General features: G+C 40.1%; 1 protein-coding gene across 2 annotated transcripts in view; it reads left to right on the forward strand.

The window, feature by feature from the left end:
• Positions 1-23,451, forward strand: part of igdcc3 (immunoglobulin superfamily, DCC subclass, member 3) — a 68,306-nt gene extending 44,855 nt beyond the window's left edge. For both annotated transcript variants that reach the window (XM_026166634.1, XM_026166643.1), the window contains 7 exons: positions 9,833-10,080; positions 12,193-12,357; positions 12,629-12,817; positions 13,028-13,132; positions 14,919-15,054; positions 15,203-15,413; positions 15,535-23,451. In XM_026166634.1, the coding sequence (XP_026022419.1) occupies positions 9,833-10,080; positions 12,193-12,357; positions 12,629-12,817; positions 13,028-13,132; positions 14,919-15,054; positions 15,203-15,413; positions 15,535-15,660 (1,180 nt within the window). In that variant the 3' untranslated portion in view covers positions 15,661-23,451. The remainder of the gene's footprint in view (positions 1-9,832; positions 10,081-12,192; positions 12,358-12,628; positions 12,818-13,027; positions 13,133-14,918; positions 15,055-15,202; positions 15,414-15,534) is intronic.
• The last annotated feature ends 225 nt before the right edge of the window (positions 23,452-23,676 follow it).

The following is a 23,676-nucleotide window of genomic DNA, read 5'->3' on the forward strand; positions in this document are numbered from 1 at the left end:
TAAATTCACTCAGCTGGCAATTCACAGTGGGGTGAGTTTTACCGAGAGCCTGAAAGACCATGTAGTGCAGGGGTGTCAAACTCAAATACACAGTGGGCCAAATTTCAAAACTGGAACAAAGTCGCAGGCTAACATTAATATTTATTGAAAAAAAATATAAGATATAAGAATGAATCTTTTCTTATGGACTCAAACACGTTTTGCTGAAAAACTGAATATGGAACAAGCAAAGCTTAATACTAAACAATATATATATTAGCTGTATAATACCAGCAGGCCAGCTCTAATAGTAATTTGGTATGGCTTCGCGGGCCAAATGTAATTAGGCTGCGGGCCAACTTTGGCCCGCGGGCCAGAGTTTGACACCTATGATGTAGTGTGTTTTCTGGAGGTCCTAAAAAATATATATGGGATCAGGCAGAATTTACCTGCTGATCCAAGCTAAAACAAATGATATATAATGATATGCAAATTCATTCAACAGCTCCGGGTAGCACAATTATTCTGTTTTCACAGATACGTACATATATATAGATATATTCAGAGGCTATCAGATAGTGTAGGCTTGAGTACACAATGCAACATACCTAGGAGAGAGATTTTAATTAATGTGTGTGGTCGGTGTAACAGTATATACACACACTGCCGACTCTCATGATGCTGACCTTCAAGAGCAAAGAGGGAAGGAAGGGGAATCGATTGTGCATTTCATTCATACACACGCACACACATTAATCAAAAAGCAAGTCTGTATGTGCAAAATAGCCCCACGGTGCATGCCATCATTCATTTTGCACTCACACATAATCCAACATGACAATTCACAAGTGTGATGCCCTTTACTCCTCAGCCGCACGAACGCTTTTCTCGCCAAATGCAGGAAACCGACGAGGCTGTGTCGGCAATATGCGGTGATGTCAGAAATAAGCTGATTGGCTGCTTCTGTAAACACGCGAGGCGTGTGTTCTTCCTGACACAACCCAACAAATGTGACACCACGGACACACACTGCCAGCATTATTATGAAGCCCCTTCATTATTAGTGTTTGCTGGCCAGCCTCCTGTGAAATATGCTATCCTGGTTATTTAAACCCTCTCAGAGTTGGATCATTATACATTGTTCTTACATCACCAAAGCTGCCGTGTGTGATCCCTCGACAAACACAAGCTGTGATCTCCGACAGTTTAATAATTGAGAGGTTGAAAGTCAGCCTGTTTAGTTTTACTGCAGTGGATGAAAATTAAATTCTCCCTTGTGGTAAAAAAAAGAGAAGAATGACAAAAATCATTAAATTTTAATCATTCAGATCGACTAACAATCCTTTTTTATCTGTTTAGAAAGTTATGTAGTAACTAAAAGAACATTTTCAATTGTGTGTGAGAGGCGTGGTGTATTTTCAAATTAATAGCCAACATCTGAAGGAACAGGGCACCACACAAACCTGGTCATTTTGTAGCAGAATCCTTTCAAAGGGTTTTTTTTTTTTCTTTTTTTTTTAAACTTTCTTTCACCAAGACCTGCCTTTCTTGTTTGCAGGCCCCTCTCTGTGCCCCACATCCCCCTTTCCTGCCCACTTTACAGCGAGCTCTGGCCTGAGCATTGGCCTTGAACTCTGACCTCGCCTGTAATCAGTCATATCCCTGGGCCCTTCCCTCCTCTCAGGCCACAGACAGCTCATCACTCCTCCCCTCCACCCTTCCCCGCCTCTTCCTCCTGTTCTCTCTTTGTCCCCAGACTTTTTTCTTCTTCTTCTTCCTTTCACTCTCACTGAATCCAGAATGGCAAAGCTGGCTTTTGATGGGGTGCTGCTCGGAGACAACGGAGAGTAAACACAGCCTTAGCAGCTGAACAACAGACCCAAAGCCCCACTGTCAGCTATCCCCCCCGGTCCACAGCCTTATCTGTCAATCTGTGAAGTGACCTTGAACTGATGAGTAAATGATGGTGTCAACCTGTCAGGACGGGACAGCTCAGTTCAGGAGCTCCAATGAGACAAGCAAACAGTCCAAATTTAGGCCATACACCTCCCGTGTGTTTTCAACTCTGTCACTCGCTTTTCCCCTTCACATATGTTTGGATCGTTGGTGAGGTGTTGCTTATAAATACAGACCGATCTATTTGAAAAGAAACTGAGTCAGAAAGTATTTGAACATGGCGAAGGTTTCAAAGGTTTCAATTTGAGTAAGCTTAGCATTTACTGCTGCCATTCATCAACAGTGCATCTATAAAACAAGTCATTTTTAATATTTCTGTTAGAAAATCAGTCGGTGCTGAAAACCATGACATCATTAATAAAGAGGGCATGCCACTTGTAAAACCTTTCATCAACTTGTGTGCATGAAAATGGGAAAAAGTTTCTTTTAATGTGTAGAGATAGGAGAGTTGTCCATATATGTGTTCATATAAGCAGCATCAAACCTTGCAGAGAATTTCTTCAATAACTAATACAGTTTCCTGGAATGTTTTGTTCCTCTTGGTCTTTACAAATACTTGTGACGTAGTTATCTAAACATCCGCCATCTGTCACATCATTCCTCAGCAGTGATCTGATACAAAAAGCAATGTGATTTAGATTTCCAGCTGAAGCAACAGAGAGAAAAAAAGACCTCAGAAACGAAACATCGTGTCACTAAACTGTCAAATGACACTGAGGCAGAACTAAAGACATTAAGCCAAAATTAAATGCAAGACATTACGTGCATCAGCACTGAAATCATTATACCTAAATTAACGTCAAACAGTACAAGATGTGAAATGAAAATTACATATAAGTTATTAGTAGTTGGTTCTTATTAATAGCTGGAACATCTGGAAAGTGAAGTGAAGTGAAAGTGATTCAAATTCCTGCAATTATTTGGTTTGTTTTTAAAGAAGTAAAATACAGACAAATAGTTAAATTTGACCATTTTCTGCATCAAGTAACAAAAAGCGGAAATTTTGCGGCTTTTTTATAATCATATAAATCATCAAGTTTCTTGAAGATGTTTCACCTTTTTTTGGGGGGGGGGAGTACAACACATATAGGATCAAAGTCGACTGACTGTGCCCCATTAACTAACATCCCTGCTCTAAAATGTCTAAAACATCTAGAGCTTTCCTCCTGGAAGTTATAAAGCAGGTTTTGACAGCAGTTGTGGAATTTCACAAGTGACCAGCTAACAGCGTCCATCCATGTGTTCATGAAATGTATGTGTGAGTGCGTGGGTGTGTGTGAATTAGCATACATGCAGCTGGACGCTACTGTACCTCCTCAAACAAGCGACTTCTTGTGAAATTTCGCTGCCTTCCGTTCTCACACTCATGGGGCGCATCCGGCCGCGGTGGCATTGAGTAGGGCATCCCTGGGGGCCTCTTTGCTGCGTCTGGTCAGGCTGCTTGTCTGCAAACACTCCATCCATCGCTGATATGAAAGGCTGTCAGAAACGTGATGGTTGAGTAGCGAGCTGAGGGCTGGTGACTGCTGCCACCTCAGGGGTCAGAGGTGAGATTGGCTCAGAGAGGCTGCAATGCAGAACACCTCTTTGACCTGATAATTATACAGATTGAGTCCACCTGGCAGCCTGGAGCGAATAATGACTCTTCCATCTCGCGGCTTTCTCTGACCCAGATTAGAAATCTCCAGTAACAACACTTCAATTTTGAAAAGGAAATGGAATAATTCAGTTCTTTGTCCTACCTGCTGACCCAGAAGAGGCTCGCCTGACCTTAAAAATCCATCTGCATGAAACGCACTGAGGCTGGCGTGATGTCAGTGTTGCTGAGAACTGAAATGCCACTTTGCTCATGTTCCCTTTCACCAATCTAGGAGGATACCTGCAGTACTGTGTAAAATTCTTAGCAATATAGGGAGTGCAGAATTATTAGGCAAGTTGTATTTTTGATGTTATTATTGAACAACAACCATGTTCTCAATGAACCCAAAAAACTCATTAATATCAAAGCTGAATGTTTTTGGAAGTAGTTTTTAGTTTGTTGTTAGTTTTAGCTATTTTAGGGGGATATCTGTGTGTGCAGGTGACTATTACTGTGCATAATTATTAGGCAACTTAACAAAAAACAAATATATACCCATTTCAATTATTTCTTTTTACCAGTGACACCAATATAACATCTCCACATTCACAAATATACATTTCTGACATTCAAAAACAAAACAAAAACAAATCAGTGACCAATATAGCCACCTTTCTTTGCAAGGACACTCAAAAGCCTGCCATCCATGGATTCTGTCAGTGTTTTGATCTGTTCACCATCAACATTGCGTGCAGCAGCAACCACAGCCTCCCAGACACTGTTCAGAGAGGTGTACTGTTTTCCCTCCTTGTAAATCTCACATTTGATGATGGACCACAGGTTCTCAATGGGGTTCAGATCAGGTGAACAAGGTGGCCATGTCATTAGATTTTCTTCTTTTATACCCTTTCTTGCCAGCCACGCTGTGGAGTACTTGGACGCGTGTGATGGAGCATTGTCCTGCATGAAAATCATGTTTTTCTTGAAGGAGGCAGACTTCTTCCTGTACCACTGCTTGAAGAAGGTGTCTTCCAGAAACTGGCAGTAGGACTGGGAGTTGAGCTTGACTCCATCCTCAACCCGAAAAGGCCCCACAAGCTCATCTTTGATGATACCAGCCCAAACCAGTACTCCACCTCCACCTTGCTGGCGTCTGAGTCGGACTGGAGCTCTCTGCCCTTTACCAATCCAGCCACGGGCCCATCCATGTGGCCCATCAAGACTCACTCTCATTTCATCAGTCCATAAAACCTTAGAAAAATCAGTCTTGAGATATTTCTTGGCCCAGTCTTGACGTTTCAGCTTGTGTGTCTTGTTCAGTGGTGGTCGTCTTTCAGCCTTTCTTACCTTGGCCATGTCTCTGAGTATTGCACACCTTGTGCTTTTGGGCACTCCAGTGATGTTGCAGCTCTGAAATATGGCCAAACTGGTGGCAAGTGGCATCTTGGCAGCTGCACGCTTGACTTTTCTCAGTTCATGGGCAGTTATTTGGTGCCTTGGTTTTTCCACACGCTTCTTGCGACCCTGTTGACTATTTTGAATGAAACGCTTGATTGTTCGATGATCACGCTTCAGAAGCTTTGCAATTTTGAGACTGCTGCATCCCTCTGCAAGATATCTCACTATTTTTGACTTTTCTGAGCCTGTCAAGTCCTTCTTTTGACCCATTTTGCCAAAGGAAAGGACGTTACCTAATAATTATGCACACCTAATATAGGGTGTTGATGTCATTAGACCACACCCCTTCGCATTACAGAGATGCACATCACCTAATATGCTTAATTGGTAGTAGGCTTTCGAGTCTATACAGCTTGGAGTAAGACAACATGCATGAAGAGGATGATGTGGACAAAATACTCATTTGCCTAATAATTCTGCACTCCCTGTAATGTTACCGGGGTCTTTGGACAATACCTGCTATTTCACTCGTTTTCAGTCCATTCCTTATACAATTTTTAGAGGAATTTGTTGTTGTTTGTTAAGCCATTTAACACTGACCCCTAAACCATAAGTCACCATAAAAAGGGCACCTTACTCAAAGGATGAACCTGCGTTGTGTCTACACATAACAACCAAAACAAATTCTATCTTAAAGCACAAAGCACAGGACGAGCCTGTCACAAAACACATAATTTGTTCCCATCTATGCGACTCTATGAAAATTGTGAACAGTAACACAGTTTGTCAGACATGGTGTGCAGCATGTCCTTTAAAAATCTGATAAAACCAGACAAGTGGAAAACAAAAGAAGAAGTGGCCTAAAAAACTGATGAAGGGTATCTGAATAAGCAGCAAAGACCTGACACAGACCTAACAGATGCATCTGGCTCTTCAGTTGATCCATCTAGTGCTGGCTGTCAAGAAGCCATTCTTAAGGAAGGGAAACAGGAATAAAAGGCTGAGTTTTGCCAAATTACACAAGAACTGGACAGAAAATTAGTGGCAATAGGTGTGATGGCAGCACCGTGGCAGGACGGTGGCATGGTGGTTAGCAGTGTTGCCGCACAGCAAGAAGGGCCTAAATTCCACCATCAGGAATCCATCCACCATCTTTCTGTGTGGAGTTTCCATGTTCTCCCTGTGTTTGCCAGGGTTCTCCCCGGGTACTCCAGCTTCCTCCCACAGGCAAAAGACATGCAGTTAGTGGGGATAGGTTAATTGATCAGTCTAAATTGCCCATACGTGTGAATGTGGGAGTGAATGGTTGTTTGTCTCTGTGTGTTAGCCCTGCCACAGACTGGCGACCTGTCCAGGGTCTACCCTGCCTCTCACCCTATGTCAACTGGGATAGGCTCCAGCGCCCCCCGCGACCCAAAAAAAGGATAAGCAGAAGCAAATGGATGAGGTCTGATGGAGTGATGAAATTTGAAACTTTGAATGTCAGGAGTTATTCCTAAAGACCAACCAATAAGTTACAGGAAAGCTTGCCTAAGCGAGTTCATTGAATAATAAAGGTGATCACATAAAAATATATAGAGTTGTTAAAACTGTTAAATCACTACATCTATTTCCCATTTTTCCTGCAAAATATAAAGAGAAGAGGGATAGTTCAAGATTGACTCATTACTTTCTAATAGCCCATCTATATTTTGATTTCTTTTCCTCATAGCAGCATTGTGAGGAAAGTTTATTTAATATAATGCTTCCTGTTCATCAAAGAAAAGTCACATTCTGATGTACCAACTCATACAAACTGGAGTAGCGGGATATTGCAGTTTGCATTCAGTTTCCTCGCTTAAAGTTAAAACACAGCGTGAGAGCCACAAACCCGACAGTTTACTTCCCTTTATCTGGCAAATGCTTCTGAACTCGAGAAATAATATGACCAAGGGGTGCACCATCTTCAAGGTATAGCTCAGTCCATTTCATATTCATGTTTTGTTCGGCATATATTATACTTTAAATACAGCAGAAATGGCCTTGACATAACAATGACATGAAGAAATGCTTTACACTGCAGTGCCTCATTTCCGTAGTATGTTAAATGTTTTACTATTTATTTCTTTTGCTTGAAGACAGGCAGAATGTGAAAAGTGGATTATGTATTCTTGTCTAAAAACACCTACACAACCTACACATGTACATACATAAGGTAAACACATGCACACACACACAGTGCTCCCCTATATTTATTCTATAACTGAGGACAACCCAGGTAGGAGGGAAGCGATAGAAGTAGAGAAAAATGAGGACAAAGAGCAGCGTGTCAGAGGTTTGATAGAAAAGTGTGTGCGTGTTTGTGTGTGTCCATAGGTAGAGTTCACATGTGTGTATGGAAATGTCACAGTTTATACCGATGTGGGCAAATTTGATTTTTTTGAAGCACTGATATAAATTTATCTACTGCCATGGGAGATTCAGTTCATGATGAATCTAGTATGTGCTCCGCATGATTGAGGACCTTCTGTTCTTACTGCTGCTGCCTGCTGTCTGTGCCACAAATCACTTTTTCTCTCACCCAGCTGAACACAGTAACTCGTGCTCTTGACTTTATGTCACAGTCATCTTTTGTTCTGTGTGGTCCTTACCAGGAGAAAGATATACTACATTAAATGGATTTATTCAAGCAGGAATACCTCTTGAGACTTTATTTAAAAACACTACTTTTTAGTTTATGACATATAAAGACTTCAGTCTCGAGGTGCGCTGGAGCCTAGAAGGACTTGTCTAGACATTGCCCATCAGAGATGCATGTTACTGTATAGATGGCTGATGTTTTCAGCTAGCAGCTTAAGCACTCTTTAATCTACCAGCTCTCTTGGACAAAGACATTACGGTGTGCTACACTTGTGTAATGACCAGAGATGGGCAGTAACGCGTTACTTGTAACGCGTTACTGTAATCTGATTACTTTTTTCAAGTAACGAGTAAAGTAAGGGATTACTATTGCAAAATCGGTAATTAGATTACCGTTACTTTCCCGTAGGAACGCTGCGTTACTGCGTTACTAAAACCGTGATTTTTTTTTGCGAGAATGTCTCATGACAGTGACCGAAGCAAGTGCGACGTTGGTGACAGCAGCTGTGTGCAGATCAACAATGGATAATATATCGAGTGCAGAGAGAGTATGAGCGTGCAGCGTTTAAAGCGTGGAAGTACTGACCTTACTTTGAGTTTGATTCCATAAAAAGTGACAAAAACATTAGCGTCCATCGTGCGTGGGAAGAAAACTTCTTTTTACAGCGAAAAAAACCCCTAAACTTCCGAGCAAGCACCGAGTAGCTACGACGTGATGGGAAACTCACAGAGACACTCGCGCGGATTCTTCAACTGACCGCAGCACACCTGCACCAGGGTAACCCTCCGCCTACCCTGCTCCTGCTTTACAGGTGAAAATAGAGCAACAGGACCGCTGAGTCTTTGACTTTATTTATTTTCTGCTGTGTTTTACTTGCATCTGTTTGAAAGAGTGAGTGTAAACACAAAAAATATTTTATTTTATGTGCTGGAATGTGCAGAAAATAGGTTTAAATGTTAAACTAATTTATTCAAGTCAGAGAATGTTGCATATAATTAAATGTTTTGCTTGATGCATAAAGTTAAAAGATTAAAACTGATAAAACAAGTTAAAAAAAAGAGACTTTTCCATTTGATTACATTTTGTATGATGGATTATGTAGAAAAAGTAGAATTGGGCTGAAAGATCTATCACTTTATCACCTCTTCAGGTTGTAAATCGTGTTTTTAAAAAGTAACTAAGTAACTAAGTAACTAAGTAATTAATTACTTTTGAAAATAAGTAATCAGTAAAGTAACGGGATTACTTTTTTGGGGGAGTAATCAGTAATTAGTTACTGATTACTTTTTTCAAGTAACTTGACCAACACTGGTAATGACAACTTTAAAAAAAATGTTCCAACGTTATTCTTGCAATTTATGTGTGTAAACTGTCAAAAGTTGGTTTTGAAAATTAAAATTGTGAAAATAAGTAGTAATGTTTGGACAGCAGTACAGAGAATACTACACAGTGTTGGAGCAAGACAATTTTTATAATGGTGGGGAGGTTGAGCTCATTTCTTGCATAGAGATGAGGTAAAACGCTACAGGAAAAACAGTTTTTGTATTTTGGGGTTTTCTTTGTTAACACTCGCTCTTATTTAATATACACGATTTACATTTTTTTCCTTTTTAATTGTGAACCGTTGCTGATACTGTAAAGCTCATAAGATATTTACAATTTTAAAAAGTTCACTGTTTAAATGAGTACATGAAGGAAAAGTAGCTGTAGAGAAACAGTTCTGTAAACAGAAAGTTCCAAGGAGAAAACCAGTCATTACCACTGGTCTTGTGTGGAGGTCAGACTTTATAGTCTGGTTGCCATGGCCACCCCATGGGTCTGCCCCCGATGCTATAATTAAAGAGGATATGTTGTTGACGCTGTGAGCAGAAAATTTCAAAATCTAAACTTAAAAATGTTTGCAACTCCTGTTTTTTTTTGTTTTTTTAAGCCAACATGGGCAGTTACTTTCCCCAGATTTTAACAGTTTTTGTAGCATTTCATCTAAACTTCAAATATGTGAGTCACATAATACAGAACAGTTTCTTTCTTACAGTTTGTAAGAAGCATTACTGCTATCACTGGCACTGAATCAACGTGATAGGTTTAAAGGCTAAAGAAGGCACCTAAATTCCTCATAGTTAGAATTTAAGGCAGCGAATTCACCTGCTCAAACACGAGGTGCAGCTATTGCACTGCTAGTAAAGCAATAGTAAGAATCTTATGTTCCACATTTGCACCAGAGAAACTAAACTTCCTTGTTTCCTTTCTTCTTTCCCACACTCTCTGCTTCCTGCTTCTCTCCTCTGCTGCTTCCACAGCACACTGACAATATATGGCATCAGTCAGAATGACGAGGCTATCTACCAATGCATCGCTGAGAACAGCGCGGGCTCTACGCAGGCCAGTGCCCGCCTCACGGTGCTCTGGGCTGATGGACTGCCTGGCGTTCCCACCCACGTGGAAGCAGAGGCCCTCTCCCCCACCACCATACAGGTGTCCTGGAGGGAACCTGATAAAAACACTCAGGACATCATCGGTTATGTGCTCCACATCCGCCGGACCTCAGGTGGGGCTTCTTGAAGATCCAGATACAGTTTAAAGCAAAGCTTTAGTTAAAACAAGTGTGACATGATGTCAGTGTCAAAAGGCATGCCAGGTGAGATGAGAGGAGGCAGAAAAAACACAGGCCTCTTAACGTGGAATAAATCAGCTCTGAAAGTAAATAAGTGTTTGAGGAGCCCCATGACATTTTCACTGAAGAATTAGGAATGGATGCGGCTAAATTCATTCGCATAACTACAAATGGCAGCAAACAAGAGAACGCTGCCACACTTTCATTATAATTCAATTATGTAAATAAGCTGCTACAGTAATGAAATGATGAGGAACGACACTGACACAGACAAAGATGGTCCTGAGGCACAAAAGCGATTTGTAAGCACACACACGCACGCACACATCACTTCAGGCTAATGCTTTACTTTAGTTTATTTCATTTATTTATCACGCCACTTCAAACTAGCAGCCATCGTTGTAACAGTCATACAAATTATTGGTAAGGTAAAACCCTTCATTAGTGGTAAGCGCAGGTTTCTAGTAGTAGAGTATGAGGGATGTCAAATCTCATGTGTAGTTTGGTGTGTCAGACTTTGGAAGAGTTATTGCGTCAATATTAAATGAGAAACAAGAAACAACGACCAAGGTGATATGGTGCCTATGGAAAATTCATGTTTTAGTATTTTACACTGAATTACCTTGACACATACTTTTGTTTAAAGATAAACAAAGAGGTGGATCCAAGGTCTACAGAAAGGAAAGAAATCAAAAAACAACAAGAAGCTGTTTTCACATGTCAGCTTCATAATATTTAAGGATAATTTGTTTTTGTGGTGATTTTCAGTTTTCCTTTCTCACAAGATGCAACCAACACACACCTTGAATCAAACTGTTTGCAAAATTCAACAACGTGACCTCAAACCTCCAGGGAGAAATCAACTTTGCAAAATTGTAGATTAGCCCTTTAAAGCCTGAACCATGAAATAAGTGCCGGAGTGTTTATTAAACCTTCTCACAAAAAATTTCCATATATGAGTTTTAATTTATAGCATATTTGCTATATCTGCATTTTATTTGTGATGTACACATCCGGGACAGAGAGGAAGGCTAGTTTGAGCTTTGAGTCCAGGATGCCATTTACGTGAGAAGGGAAAGACCAACTCAGAATCCACCATTGTAGGAACATTGTAGGTTCACCATCCTACAATGTTGTGACTGTTCTCTGCAAATAGTCAAATAGATCATGGTCATTGGTCAATAATCATGACAATTTACTTATTAAAGGTCATGAAACCGACTTTGCCTCAAATGGTGCCAGTGTCGGCTGTTATGCACATGTACTGTTTATAAGGTGGGGAAACCTGCACTGAAGAAGTCACTTGGATGATGAAAAGTGTCTCCTATTGAAAATGCTACGTCCAGATGAACAGAATCAACTTAACACTCTGTGTTAGGGGGTTACAGACTGACTGATCTCTGATCCCCAACTGTTTTGGATGTTTACATTTGTTCTCCGCTGTCAGTTGGTGTCTAGAAAAGTCCCTACATGCCTACTTGATAAATGCATGTGTCATTTATTTATTTTCTTTACCTTGTGGGTATGGTACAATTAACTGTGTATGTTTTTACTTGTTTTTATGGGGAGACCATTGTAGCACCTGCTGATGTTCCCCTCAGTTGATCTATTAACTGATCATTAAGGGACCTGGGAGACGACTAATAGTATTTCCTGTAATTTCCTCTCCAGCGTGGCGTGGCCCAATGGATTGAGGGCTAGATGTAGATAGTGGTTATGGTTGGATGAATTGCTGAATTAAAAGCAATAAAATGCTTTAACCCATCCTGAACAACTCTCCCGATTCCTCCCTCCATCTTCTTATGCCGCCCCTGCAATTCACCCTGAGGCCCAGAGCGATACTAAATTAGCTATTAAATACTGTAAATGCTTTGATAAAACCCACTGAAGTGGGCAGTAAGCACAAGTGCTAATAGAAACATATTATTTTCCATTTTTCTTCCTTTTCCCAATTATGTCTTTCCTATTTTTCTTACAAATCGTTTCAAAATTTGGCTCCTCCTTTCTTTTATTCCCCCTCTTCTCCCTCCACCCTTCTTCCTTCAGACCCGGCGGAGATGGAATACGAGGAGGCTGTCAGTAAGGTCACGCTGCAGCAGATCATCCGGGACCTGGAGCCCTCCACCAATTATACCTTCTATGTGAAGGCCTACACATCCCATGGGGCCAGCAAACCTTCGGACAGTGTCACAGAGAGCACTCACGGAGAGGGTGAGTTGGCGGAAAAAAAAAAAAATTGAAATATCAAGACTCCCACAAGATTTGTAGCACAGGTAAAACACACGATTTCACCTTAATTATTGCAGAACATCCATAAAACATAAGACAAATTGGGCTGCTCTCATTGCTTTATATTTTAGAGCTTGTTCATCCTGAGGAAAAAAGTAAAAATATTATTGCTCACATTTTATTTTTCCCACACCTGATCAAATTTCTGATAGTTGTTTAACTACTTTGGCTTACATTTTGTTTTGTGTTGCAGTGCCAGCTCCTCCTTCCCTCTACACAAAGGTGGTGAATGGTAGTGTTGTACAAGCAACATGGGAGTCTTCCTCCAAGATGGGCCAGCCTCAGGGCTTCAGACTGTATTACAGGAGAGCGCACACACCACTGTTCACTGGGCCCATCGCCTTCCCTCGCAACGTCACCCAGTACAACATCACTCATCTGGGTGAGACATGACAGCTGACTGTATCATTGCTTTTATTGGTAATTAGCGTCACGCGTCGTAAGCGCTGATGAGCGGGCCTGTGATGCAGAATGGTTTGTTAATGCACTTTAGTGGGTTTACATAGTTGTTTTTGCCAAGAGCTAAAAATATGTGTCACTAACAGCTCGTGGTGCTTAGTTTTGATTGCTTTCTTTGTTTCCTTTTGTTCAGACTCCTCACTGGTCTATGAGATAAAGTTGATTGCTCACAACCAGCATGGAGACGGGAATGCCACCATACGATTTGCTTCACTTCGGGAGGCAGTGGCCAAATCAGGTGAATTTTTCTTTATCATTTTTCCATCATTTAAAATACAGTCATCTTGAAATGTGGATATATGGAAATGTACAGTCTGCCCACATTTCCATATCACGTTGTCCAAGGACAAAAAAATCTCAGGAAGACAGACAGTGGAGAAAAAAGATTATAACAATACACCTAACAAAAAGGAAAATAATAAACTGAGAATAATAGAAATGCATTTATTGTTTCATTGGAAAAACAAAACTGAAGTTTGAATCAAATACTATGATGTGAATTAAAAAATAAATCAAATATTATCATCATGCACATGATGATGTATGGATTAGTGAGATGGCGCTGTCCCACAGGTCATCTGATTATCTCACCAATGTCTATTTCCAGAGGTGGAGAGGCTTCCCATATGCATCATCTCTATATATCATAGACTACGTGTCCACGGGTTTAATCCTTTTTATATTGATTGATTTTGTGAGCCTGATGTGATAAGTCTTTCTGACGGTATTTAGGTAGGATGAAAAATATTTCAAGAAAAATAAATGTTTGCCTGGAAATGTAAGAAAAAAGTAATGAATGGCGTGTCATTCCAAGATGGGTCAGCAAATAAGACAAATCCAAAACCAGGACTCATGATCTGAATCCCAGAATGAACTGTCGGAGTGGAAATAAATGGTTAAAGGTCATTTGAGAGAAGCGAAGTGTCTCTGAAAAACTTAAATGTTTTCTTTATTGGATCTGCATTTTGAGTTAATGCATTTTGAACTACAGGATTTAATCTTTCAGTGATGCCAGCGAGAAAAACTAGATCACAGAGGGTCTGTTTGTCTAGTATATTTATTTAGAAAAAGTGTTTGCCCAATATTAATGTAGAAAATTGAAAAGTCCTGGCCAATCCTGCAATTTGGATCTCTCGAGGTGTGCTTTTTGAATACAAGAGACTAATGTACTACAAAGATAAAGAGAAATACAGTTATATCACGCCTTCCTTTGATCTTGCTATAAAAAGAGTATCTTTACTGGGGCTCTCGCCTCTTTCTCTTTCTCCCAATCTCGTATCTGTCTGAAAGTGTAGTCTTTGGCCTACACAGGCTCATCAAATGATTTCTGCCCTCTGATCCTCAGTATGGCGCATATGAGCTGACATACCTGACTCACTTCATCCTCACTAAAAATGATTCGCTGGGTTTTTTTTTTCAAGTATTGCTGCTGCATTTCTATCGTTCCACTTTATCTTGGAAGAAGTGGACCTTTAACACAAAAGGTCTGCCCAGTGTGGGCTGCAAGATTCTACGAGCAGTCTGGGGAAGTGTAGTGAAGGCCAAGCAAATCTTGCATCATCTAGCATGCTGTGGGTGTACATCACCAAAGCCATCCTCCACAAAGTTGTTTCTCTGTTACTTGGATTCCAAGTTTAATCTTTATCAGACTGGTCCAGGACTTGAGGCATGGTTTAGCTGAGATGACAGCTCGAAAAACCCAATAAATCACAAGAATCATCACTCAAAATAAGGGCTAAACGTGGTTGGAGTACAGTGTGGATTTGAGCTAAATATGACCGTATATCGATCTCACAGAAGAGATGTCTTTACTTGTTGCCACTACCCCTTATACCGCTGCAGTGACCCACCAAATATGGAAATATTTTCACACCGCTACACACTGCCCACATCAATACGGAGCATGAAAGTAGATTAGTCTCACATAGCATCTTTTGTATCAGTCAAGTTGACCTTCATGCCACATAAACAGTCCAAGCTCACCCAGCTGTGATGTGACCGTGTTGTGTGCAATATCTCCTCAGTGTTGGACGGCCCGTGCGACTGTGTGAAAGATGAGCAGGGCAAAACATCCACCACGGGCATCATAATCGGCATTCACATCGGCATTACCTGCATCATCTTCTGCGTGCTTTTCCTCGTCTTCAGCTACCGTGGCAGGTCAGAACTAGCACGACGTGCACATTCATGCGGCAGTTAATGGTGCCAGTGAAATAACTTGCCAATAGTTGCTGTTAAAGGGTCTATTTCTATCGTGTGTATAGAATCAGGCAAACGTTTAATGTGTGCATGTTCGTGTAATCCCCAGATTAATGATGTGTAAGACAGTTCAGGCCACCCCCCAGGCAGGGAACGGCGCTGCTGTGGACTCTTCTTCGTCTTCCCAGGGAGCCTCTGGGCTTAACGGGGCTGCCAGAAGAGAGATGGAGGTCAATGGCAGCGCGGCGAGGAAGAAAGCGGTTGACAGCAATGAGCTCGAGAGCCTTTTCATGCAGCCGAACACAAGAGAAATGTGCATGGTAGGTCCTCAGAGTGAAAAGAGTGAGGAAAGCTATGTTAATTAAAGGAAAAAAAGTATATTCTATCTAAGCTGAAACTAAATGAAATATACTCAGTCTGATTGTTTGCACGTGTTTTCAGTCTGATTCCTACATGCTGAATAACACCCAGCTGTCTACGATACCGCTGGATGAGTTTGCCGTGGAGAGGGAAACCCAATTCCGAGAGACTCCTGTAGCAGGAGCAGCTCAGCAGGACCAAGGCTAATAATGTATGAAGGCCAATTCACACGACACTGTCCAGTGTCCACGCAGACTTTTCTCTCACTCAGGTTGACAGATTGTTGTTGTTTTTTCAAAGTCGTCATTCCTTTTGTGCAAAGACTTTTTTCTTTTATAAAGGAGTTCTGGAGGATCTAGGACTGTATATCTGAAGCCCGATGAATTTTTAGTTTTTGTTTTGGTCTTTGGTTAATTTGCTGGTGTTGGGCAGCACCTAAGACAGAGGCCCCAGAATGTCCTTGTTATACAATGGTTTTATTTTTAAGTTTATAAATATATGTATATATATATAAATATATACACTATATCTTTATCACTTATATGTCAAAGCAGTTATAAGTTATTGGTCTTATCTCTACTTTTCTGTGGATGTCAAAGACTCCTGCTGCCTACTCTCACCTACCAATGATTCCACCTTCTTGTTCACAGAAGATCTCAGCCTTCTTCCAGGGATTCGATATATTCTGCCTCAGGACTTTGTTTCAGTGATTTCGAATTTTTTTTTTATGAGTTTTCGGCCTTCATGCAGGCGTTAGACTTGGCTGCGTGAACCTTGCGATAGAAAGAAAAGAAAGAAACCTACCTCAGCCGGAATGAATGTGTAGTGGGAAGCTTTTAGGGACTTTACCTTCCCCTGAGCTCACAGTTACTTTACATGCAGAGGAATTGGTTTGGAAGTGACAAAATCAGGTGCCGCTCTACCTCAGATGTCAAGAATCATCTCTCTTCTCCTGCTTGTCGAAGTAAAACAGAAAAATAAAGAAAACAAAAAAAAAGTATCCAACATAAAGCACTTCCAAATGCTGAAATTAATGTTCTACCTCAAGATAACAATGTTAATGTTGTCGCTGTTGTTGTTGTTTGTCTGTTTATTGCATAATGAAAAACCCTCTTTTGGCCCTTTGTGAAGTCCTGGCTTCCCTCTGTTGGTGAATATGGTGTTTGTAGATACAGCATCAGTACCTCATGCAAGCTGACAGACTGATAACATGTTGTACGGTTACGGTGTGTTGGAAATATGTATGAATTATGCTAATCTATTGTAAGCCTTTTGATAGATTTGACTTTATTTTAAAGATTGTAATTTCTTTTTTCCACCGTAGTTGCTTCAGTTGAATGACAAGGCTGTTAGAGATACACTGCATTGTCAATGACATCTTAAAGACTAACTGTGCATGAGATGAGATGTCATGTGTTTTTAAAAAGATAAAGCTAAATTGAGCACAAATGTTAACAGAAAATGGCCCGTGTCTGCGAATAGTTTGGATCATATTTCTGGAAAATCTGCTTATTGGCTTTCTTGTTGGCAGATGAAACCGCTCTCATTTGATCTTTCTCAGTTTTAAGGTCATAGCTGTTTGGCAAGTAGCCTAGCCCTAATTCCAAAATTGTTGTTAACCATCCCCGGTCTCTTAGACGCTTAGATGAGCTATTAAAAATCTAAATTCTCTAACACATGCTATTAAATATATCTTTTTTTTAATATGTAAAAAAGCCAAAGCTTAAAAACAACTATTTGGAAGAGATTTATGTATTAAATGCACGTATGTGCTATTGCTTTTATTTTGTCCTGTTATCTAATATTTAACTGTAGTTTTGACAACAGAGATATGAGAGCGGTATTTGACCTCTGGAAAGAAAGCAAAAAAAGCTCTAATTTTTTTTTTTGACAGCAGTGTATCTCTAAACTTTTTCTGAATATTTGTGTCAGCATCACTTTCTTATTTTGTTTTCACATCACATTTCCAGCCTCCTTCACGAACGCAGCAGTAGCCTTTTATTTCTCTTCTGGTGCCCAGTAGACGTAACAGTTGCCGGTTAAGCTCGTTTACTGTTACTCTTCTCAAAACTATACTTGCTGCTCGGCCTTCTCCCTCCTGTCAACGCTGACTATGTGCTTCAGGTGCTTATAATATCTTTGAATGCTGACGAGCACAGACAGAGAGCTGGCTGAGGGAGATGGACGGTTGTTGGGTAGCTAAACAATTACAGGGCTTTTCTCTCGCCGGCTCTCTGCTCAGTGTTGTCATTTGCTGCACAAGTACTGATTTGATGCATTATGGTTACCTACCTCAATCTTGTTGTTGGCCTTTCTCTCAGGTCTTAATGAAGGACACGTACAGAGTATAAACAATGAACTTAATGTATATATATATCTACAGTCGTGTGACACAGTAAGTATATCTCATGGAAATTGCTAGCTTTTATTACATACTGGAGCAAGCAAAAACCAGGTCATCTTTGAAATAATGCCTGAAGATAATCGCTCAACCTTTTGCTGAACAAAAATAGCAAAAGAAGTTAAGCTTAAAATCAAATACATCAGAAGCTAGTGTTGCCCAATATAGCAGTAATTACATCATGTAAGCCACCTGCTCAGTTTTAACGAGGCTCTTCACCTGAAAAGCTGCCTGTTATCGGCACCCTAGCAGGGCCTGCTGTGATTTTGCTCCAGAGGATGTATCTGGCTCATTCTCCAGCCTGGAGTAACAAATCTTTGTGCAGCTATTTCTGTGGCGAGTGCTTAAAGCCAGAGAGAGGAGCGCTCTAGTGCCAGAGAGCCTTTTTGTATTGCGGCTTGTGAGCTGTGTGTCTGTGGCTACTTGTGGTGCGTCTTAGTTGAATTCCCAGGTGGATTTTTCAACTGGTACGCCCCCCTTATAGATATCACCTTTATCTACAGGCATTGTTTCCTAAGGGACCAAATGTTTCCCCCAATATGTCAAAAGATCAATAAATTCACACGACTGTATAATATAAATACATAAAAAATTGCAATTGGCAAAATATGCTGGACAGACAGAGTCAATAGAAACAGACACAATAGGAGGGGGAACATTTTAGGACCTTTATGTTGAGCACTAATTATTTAAGCAGTTCAAGTTCATGCTTAATTTGTAGTGATTGTTACTTTTATTACTAGCACATCAATTTTTTTCGGTAGTGATTTACTTTATGTCTTCTCTAGACATAAATAAGTTTAACTGAATCAAAAGTGGGTGGCACGTACAACTCGACATCATGTACACACAAAAAAAAACACTTTCAGACCTCTTTGGTGCATCCAGGTATGGGATACTGTAAACAGTAAAATGCTGACACTAGCACTTTTTTTATGAAAATGAGCTTGTCATGTCTCTGCTGCCCTAAGTAACTAACATTAGTGTAAGATGAGTGCATTTAATATCAGCAAACACCTTTGATTGAATCCATGGTGTTGAATGCAAAATGCTTCCTGGTGCTACTCCTCAGGCAGCTTTGTGTTATCCATTCATCAGCCTTAATAGTAAGAAGCATATTAACAGCTTCATTTCTGACAGGTGGCAGGGCATGCAATGGTTTAAAGGTCACAGCATTTTTGAGTCCAGTGGAGCCAACTAATGCAAAATGACCTGTGTTCTACTTATGCATCATACATACAGTGTAGGAGTACTTTTGAAAAGCATGCACCGTCTGGTCCTCCACCACATCCAAACTGAGAGCTGTACGTGTCCCCACAAAAACAGTAACTCACCTGTCATTTTATTGTGTTATGCAAACCAGCATTAGAGTCAATCTCACTTTAGTGATCATCCTAGGTACTATGTTTTATGCCTTTTTAATTTGTTTGCATATGCGTATTTCTTTGCATTTCTCTGGTATCTATTTCCTGCATTTAATTGTACACTATGTTGTTGATATCATAACCAGCGCTGGGGGAAAAAAGAAATGGCAACTGTCAAAACAGTAGAACAAATGCTTGACCTAAATGTCTCCTCTGTGTATATTCACTAACTGCAGATTAGTTTCTCTCCGGGGCTCCTGCAGCTTTAATCAGTGTTTTCACCTCTGTGGAGAGAACTTTCACAAAGGACACAATGGGTATTTTTTTCCTCCTTACTTTGTTCCTCAGTCCCTTGGTGTCATTTAAGGTTAATGTCCTCTTGCAGGAAATTGTACACCACTGTGGATTTGACAGGCGTTAGTGTCATACGGACGTTTAACCTGATTCACCGTGGGTGCAGTGCGGTGATCATCATGTTTACTTGATTAGACTTTGATAGGTCAGGTTGTCATATAGCTGTATAATATTAGAACCTGTGTGATTTATTGGGGTGCTTAAAGCTGTACTCACTGACTGACTGGTGCTGTAATCCATCAGCTGTGGGGAGCAGATGATTCCTTTGCTGATATGGTTAGTCAAACTGAGGCCTTTGTCTTACATATTCTGCAGTTTTGAGAAGTGTTTCATCACTAAACGCTGCTCTTGTCAATGAGACAGCCTCCTTTGTTCCTTGTTCAAGAATCCTGACCTTTGGTCAGGGAGGGCGTGTGCTCAGGGACTCTCTGATCCTGTGTTATATGCATCTCAGCCGGCCATACAGTTGGCCTACTGAACTTGAATTTCCTCAATTTCTGCTTTGTGCCCAGTTCAGACAGATTTGCTGCAAGGAATGCCATCGTTGTCTGTCATTAAAACTGGAATTGTTATGCTTTTACTGCTTTCTGTGATATGAATGGCTGTCGCAATGGTCATGACCAAAGATTCAAACAGTGGTTTCAAAATATCTGCAAGTAAGCCCAAAATCTCAGGCTCTGCTCTAATTTCTCAATTTCAGACAGATCGTTCTACTCTAAAAAGAAGAGAAAAAAAAGAGGGATATACCTGGTATGGTCACTTCAGGTACCATACCAGGTCTCTCCGGCTATGTTTAAACGTCGTGTTTGCAAAGGGCAGCCAATCAGAAGAAAGTTGGTAATTGAAGTTTGTACTACTTGTTTCAGACAAGATAAAATTAAGAGCTTCATCAAAGCCCAGCATAAGATAGGTAAGGTTTACTCTGAACTGTGAATCGTACAAAGCTATCCTCATCAAACATATTCAATTATAAATGAGCATAATAGGTCCACAGGTGTTGGCAGGATAATGGTTATTTAACTGTCATTTTGCCTTTGTTTGGCTCCTCTGATAGGAAAGTCATAAAACAGTTCATCCGCCTCTTAAGCGTACTGAGGGGTGATGAAAACAGGGAGGCACATTAGCATCATGTTACAATTTCGGCAGAAGAAATCATGTGACAACAGTAACATTCACAAGGACAATCTAGATTTTTATAAGAATATGCTGCTTTTCTTTACTTTGTATATTAAATGGATTAATTTGGGGGTTCGACTCTGGGTCAGGCAAGAAAAAACAAAAATACAAAAAACATTTTAAATAAGTTAACTGAGCTTTAGAAAAATTAGTAAAAGCACCATTATCTTAAATTTAGATGGACCAAATATTTGATCAAATTGACTAAGAAAGTGTTTAGAACAAAAAAAACCTGTCATTTCTTCATACTTATACCCTCAGGTTCTTAAAAATAAAACATCCTGGACTGGGAATGTGCAGGGTTTCTTTCACATATGGTGCCAATATGACTCCAACTCTTCATGCTCTTATAATACATTGACTAAACACAGGTAACCAGATCAAGTCAGGGGGGTAAGATAGGCTTAGTCTGGCTAGATTGGCACTGTATTGTTCTATGATGTCTGTTATGAGTGTTAGTGACTCTGTGGTTGATCTCAGTGACAAAGACGTTTAGCACACCCGAAATATTAACTTTTTTCTTTTTCTAATTAAACTTTGCCCTTTTTTAAAAGTCCTTTACATTATGTGGTACTGATTGTTGTGGCACCAAATGACTATCTGAGCTGACTGTAAATTGATTACATTTCCAGTACATTTATCTCTATGGTGTTTTGCTCTGATACACTGATGACTGTATGTGTCAAATAATGCTGAGTTTCAGGATTTTCTGAGTGATTTATACTGTTGTCAAATGGTGGTTTATTGTAACTGTACTTTAATGTTTGATATCAGTATTATATTTTACACGCTCCTGTTGAGAAAGCAGATTGAATTCAGTATGTTTAAAAGTAGAAGGCAGAAAAAAACCCTACAGTGAGTCTGCATGAGAAACAAAAAGCTGATGTGTTTTTTTAGCCCTAATTGAAAAGTTTTAGTTAATCCTTATTGGCAACACTGTGATATTTAGCCAAATCATGACAAAAAAATACAAAAAAAAAATCTTGTATTCTCAATATGGTACTATTGATTGTCAGTCTGTTTTGCTGGTGTATATTGATGAAATAGGCTGAGTGACCTTTTTTTCTGTTGACAAATCTAAGTCTCTCTTGTCCTCGCTGATGCCTGATGATCACCTCATTCTCATCCTGTTCCCACCAGTCATCCTCACATGAGTGACTCAGGCTGAGGTCCTGCCAGTGCTGTCACAGTTAAAGTGAAAAAGGTGTCTTTGTTTTCCTTCACAAAGCATCTGCGGTTGAGGACAATGTGTGTTTTATATTGATGTTGTCAGCATGAGCTAAAGCCGCTCAGTCATCATTTAATCAGCTGCTTAAATGGAAAAAAGAGCTCCTGAGTAGGATCTACACTGCAGGTGTAAACCCCAGTGCCAAGCACTGTAGTGAGCAACAGCTTCTTACGAGAGATGCATTGCTAAATTTCCACATGCACAGCAACTTCAACTTGCAGCACTGCAGGCAAAACGAAATTTAGAAAGTTATGTCAATATGATGTTGACATACTAAACCATGTAGGCGTATGAATGTGTGACCTGTTCTTACCCAGAGTTTCTGGTTTCACCAAGAATTTTGTATAAAAGTAGAAAAAAATGCTGATGGGATTATTTTTAATCATTAAACCTCTTAAATGAACCTCCCACACCTTGTCACCACCTCCAGAGCTGAGAAGTGATTGCAGAGCTCGAGACTGCTCCATCGGTGAAGTTTAATTACTGGGTTTAAAGCCCACGAAACACATTTCCTTAGTACATTAAATATTCACGAATAAATAAGAAGCAAACAGTTCAGAAAAGAAACCTCCCTGATTATTCAGTTTTAATCTGCTTCATCCAAAAACATTCAATTTGCTGTCTGGTAAAAATGCATCTTCTTTTACATGCTGATATATTGTCAATATATTGCGTCAAACATTGACTTGGGGCTCACTGTAATCTCTAATCAGAGGAGGCATTACTTTTAAGCACATTTGGCTCATGATGCTTTTTTTAAATCAACATCTTTTAAGAAATGCATCATTATATAAATGTCTTATTATATTTTAATGTTGGTTCTAAAAGCAGTGTCTTTATGGTCCAAGTCTGAACTACGATAAAGGGCACCGTAGGAAAAATCTGCCCTGTAGATTTGTTTCTACTGGCTTTACATGCTGTATTAAAATGTGCAAAATTTCTGTTCTATTCTATAACCATTTATTCCCAGCAGGGTTCAAATGAGGTGCCAGAAGTTTAAAAAGAGCAACTATATGGTGTAGCCTGTGTTACTCAGATTTTGTTAAAGAAAAAAAAAGTTGCAAAGGAATAAAGGAGCACAATATTTTACATTTAGCTCATGATCATGCAAAATCATGTCTGTCTGTCCGTCTGTCTGCTGAGGTCACTGCCGATATCTGCTTCTCTCCCACAGTTTACTTCAGGTCAACACTAGATAGTTTTAAAAGTGTTCTCAGAGAGCTGTCATGGATCACTGCTGTATAAAAAGGTTTTGTTTCTATGCTCTCTCTAGAGACCATGTTGGTGCAACTATAAATTGTAATCTGCATACATATCCACATATAGTGTATATACTGTATGTGTGTATGTATATGCTTTAAAGGAAAAATAGACCATTTTTAGTGGTTTGTATTGTTTTAGGGTTCATTGTGCAACACTGATAGGAGAAAAAAAAACAATAACAGTGATAATAAACTAGCTCTAGTGATAATGAATCCAGAGTCTGTCTTTATTCTGTGTGTGTGTGTGTGTGTGTGTGTGTGTGTGTGCATGAGTGAGTGTGTGCACCTGGTGCAAAATAGTGTAATTTACAGCACAGTCGTGAGTTTGCTCGCTTGCTTCCTGCAGTCCGCTGAGATGCAGCAGATCAATCTGGTGCAGGCTGCTTCTCTCCCTCCCCACATCACCATCCTGTTCTCGTGTTCAGCACATTAACTCAT

The sequence above is a fragment of the Astatotilapia calliptera genome, chromosome 1 (assembly GCF_900246225.1).
Source record: "Astatotilapia calliptera chromosome 1, fAstCal1.2, whole genome shotgun sequence".
Lineage (NCBI taxonomy): Eukaryota > Metazoa > Chordata > Actinopteri > Cichliformes > Cichlidae > Astatotilapia > Astatotilapia calliptera.